General features: G+C 33.4%; 1 protein-coding gene across 2 annotated transcripts; it reads left to right on the forward strand.

Moving 5' to 3' along the window:
* Positions 1-201: 201 nt before the first annotated feature.
* LOC143596911 (uncharacterized) lies at positions 202-3,136 on the forward strand. 2 transcript variants are annotated; one of them, XM_077075567.1, is made up of 5 exons: positions 202-415; positions 758-1,785; positions 1,863-2,012; positions 2,086-2,214; positions 2,867-3,136. In XM_077075567.1, the coding sequence occupies exons 2-5, from the start codon at positions 805-807 to the stop codon at positions 2,993-2,995; spliced, it is 1,389 nt and encodes a 462-aa protein (XP_076931682.1). In that variant the 5' UTR covers positions 202-415; positions 758-804; the 3' UTR covers positions 2,996-3,136. The 2 variants fall into 2 exon arrangements, with proteins under 2 accessions (XP_076931682.1, XP_076931683.1); XM_077075568.1 differs by having other exon boundaries at positions 780-1,785.
* Positions 3,137-3,828: the final 692 nt, after the last annotated feature.

Below are 3,828 nucleotides of genomic sequence, written 5' to 3' on the forward strand. Positions count from 1 at the left end.
TCGTACTTTTCCATCTATCTCTTGGAAACTACTTTGAGCCTTGTGACTTTGTGTCTATCTTGGTTCCTACCACCTCATAACTTATTATTAAATATTATTATTAAATGTTATTAATATTAATATTAATATTAATCCAACCTCCTTCTTCTCCTCCAACCTTCAAATTCAATTTCTCCATTTCATTTCTTGACCCAACAAACATTTTCGTCTTCCAAAACCCCTCTTCTTCGCTCTCTAAACAAAACACTCTTTCTTTCTTATCATTTCATTCATTCTTTCTTTCTTTATTATGTTTAGATGCCAATCAATCAACACATCATAATAATAATAATTTGTTAAAGATGAAGTCTTGCTGATTGATCAACAACCGTTTCAAGATCTTCTTTCCCTCAGATCTATCTTCGATTCTTTTCAGGTATCTTGTTTTACACACCTTCAATCCATCATTCTTTACAATACCCATGTTTCAATTTCACATTTTTTAATTGTTTAGATGATGGGTTTTACGATTTTGAATTTGTCTTTTTGCATATACCCTTATCTGTTTGAATCCTGTATCTTTGACTGTTTCAATCGTTTACTTTTTACCTGATTTATATGAATCAATGAATGATGTTTATGGGTTTTGTTAATGGTTGTATGTATGTTCATAAACTGATTGTAAATTAGGATTAGATAACTTAGATCTATTGCTTTTGATGCATGTTCAATTTGATGTTTTTAAAGATTTTATTCTTGTTTTTTTGTTGATTCACAGGCTAAGTTTTGATCTAATTTAGGGGTTTCAAACCATTGTTAGTTCTGATGCAAGGACACAAGGGTGAGTCAAGTTCAAACTCGCTCCCAAACCAGGTGACTCAGAACCGAGTTGACCCGAATATGAACCCAATCCATACTCATCAACATCATCATCATCATCATGGACATAACATTACTGTAAATCCATCAACTGTTATTGGCATGAAGCCTTCAAATTATGCTAGTAGTTCTTCCAGCTCGGGCGAAACCGAGGACAGGCATTTGACCCGTAAAAGAAAGGCAACGGAATTGGATATCGGCTCGTCATCTTCTCGAGTTGAAAGTTCGAACATTTTTGGTATGCCGGATGGTAGTAAGCACGAGTGGCAGTCGGGTTCGGAAAACCCTACACCAACTAATACAATTTCTTTTGACCCGATCATCCCGAGACTCGGATCACGGGTAAGGATTAATAACTCTCGCCAACAAGAACCGTTACCGACTAATGATAATAATAATGACAACAATAACGGGTTATTTAACTTTTCGTCTCGGTATTCTTCTTTGGGGCTTAACCCTGTAACTACAACAGGTGAAAGCTCATCGAGTCATGCAGGCCATCCTATGTTGCGGGCCCTGCCATCGACCAGAAGTTTGCTTGCATCTTCTAGAATTAGGAGTTCTAGCTTACGGGCTAATCCGCCCGTTTCATCAAATAGTATTAGTGGTCCTGGAGATAACCCGATAGCAACACCAACAAATATTTCAGAGCATAGTTTATTTGTCCCATCACATGATGACTTAATCAACCCGGCCGCTAGTGTGGGCCCGCATCGCAGTTCGTCACTTTATTCTTCTAGAAGACGCAGTGAGCTTCTTCGGCGACACTTATTGTCTATGAATTCTGGCGCCGCTGGTGGTGGTGAAGGGCAAACCAGTAATCTTTTCTCTAGAATTCCTCCACCTCTACGCGCCTCACCTTCTTTACAAGAAACTGGAATCCCGTCTGTAACGGGTCTTCCTTATCCACATCGTCACCTATCACAGGTCAGTTTTATTTTTTACATCTTTAAATTCATTATCAAAATTATGTAAACTAATCGTTTGGTGTTTTATTAATGCAGATTCGTGATCTTTTGGATACCATACGTAGGGGTGAGGGCCTGCGGTTTGAGGATTTTATGATGCTTGATCAATCGGTATTTTATGGCATGGCGGATATTCATGATCGGCATGGGGATATGCGGCTCGATATAGATAACATGTCCTATGAGGTAATAATAGTATTTACCTTTTTTCTCTATTTTATGTTAAATGATGAAATTATAAGTTTTAATGTTTGTTTAGGAGTTGTTGGCGTTAGAGGAGCGGATTGGGAACGTGAACACTGGATTGACCGAAGAAAACGTTGATAAACATTTGAAACTAAAAACTTTTGTTGGTGTGGCGGATGCGGAACCTTGCTGCATATGTCAGGTACTGAGATAACCGAACCCTAACAAAAACCGATGGTTTGGTTTTATTTTTTCGAAAAACGAATTTTTGGTTCAGTTTCGGTTTTTCGTGTAATTTAAACTGAAAAACCAAAACGAATGCATCAATTTATAAATAATTTAATAAATAGTATAACCCAAACATTTTTAGTCCAAATGTATAATAACTAGTTAATCATTAATTAGCAAATGGATTCATTATTTCAGCCAATTTTTTTGGCACAAAAGTTTAAAGCTCAATTGTAAACCCAAAACTGAACGGTTTTCAAAACTCAAAAACCGCTTTTTTGGTTGTTGAGCTTAAAATTGGCGAGTAACTCAAATATTACTGTGAAATGTATAATAATCAATTAATAATTAATTAGCAAAAGGATTTAGAACCAATTTTGTTATTTTGGGCAAGTTTTCTATGGCCCAAAAATTTCAAAGCCTATATGGTAAAATTGAAAAAAGTAAACATAAACCAAACCGAAAAAACTGAAACCAAGAACAAGAAACCGAATGGTTTAAAAAAACTTAAAACCGAATTTCTAGTTTGAGCCAAAAACCGGCCCAAACGATTCATGCACACTCGTATTGTTCTTTGTTTATATTTTGGTGAAAGTGTTGTGTGTAAACATTTGATGGGTCAACAGGAAGAGTATAAGGATGGGGATGATTTGGGAGGACTGGAGTGCGGGCACGAGTACCACAGGGGTTGCATTAGACAATGGCTGCTTCAGAAGAACTTGTGTCCGGTTTGCAAGTGCGAGGCTTCTAAATGAGAGACAAAATTACAAGGGGTTTCTTGTTGAAGATAGCAATGACTTCATTATTATTGGATTGGATCAAGAATTGTGAAGGTGGGTTTGGTTATGTTTTTCAGGCAAATATCAAGTGTTTTCTCATTTTTATTTATGACTAAATTGTTATGAAGATTTTGTTTGTGTATTTATATAATTTCATGGGGATATAAAAGCAGCTTTTCATATTTAACTATACTGTTAAAACAAAAGAGTTTAAGTCCATTTTCTCTCTTTCTATTGGTTGTTGATTAAACTTTTCAAGTATATCAATAACTTCTTTAATTTTCATCTTAATAAAATAAATCAATAATAAATTTAGTTAAGATTCATCAATTCTCTTTAATATTCTTTATCATCTCGCGTTTAATTTTAATTTGAAATTTGAATCTTCTATAATTATGTTTTAACTTAATAATTATAATTTAATTACGATTTGTTTACTACAATTATAGTTATACTGTAACTATAATTACGATTTCCTTATTATGTATATCATAACTATAATTATCTTTTAAAACTAATTTTATTTTATTTTTTTTGTTGATTACATTCACAAGCTTTATGTTTCTTTCCACCAGGTTTAATGTTTTTTAGAGTATAGATAATATATAATTTAGATAATTAATTTCTTTATTATGTATACTATAACTATAATTACGATTTATTTATTATGTATACTATAACTATTATTATCTTTCATTTAAATATTTGATTAACTGATTAATGATAACTATTTTCAGAAGAGATTATTTGATTAACTATTTGATTAAAAATCATTAAGGTTTACTATTATTGAGGATGTAGACCCATTG

The sequence above is a fragment of the Bidens hawaiensis genome, unplaced genomic scaffold (assembly GCF_021521415.1).
Source record: "Bidens hawaiensis isolate Kalapana, Puna unplaced genomic scaffold, B.hawaiensis_p1.1 tig00047365_1, whole genome shotgun sequence".
NCBI lineage: Eukaryota > Viridiplantae > Streptophyta > Magnoliopsida > Asterales > Asteraceae > Bidens > Bidens hawaiensis.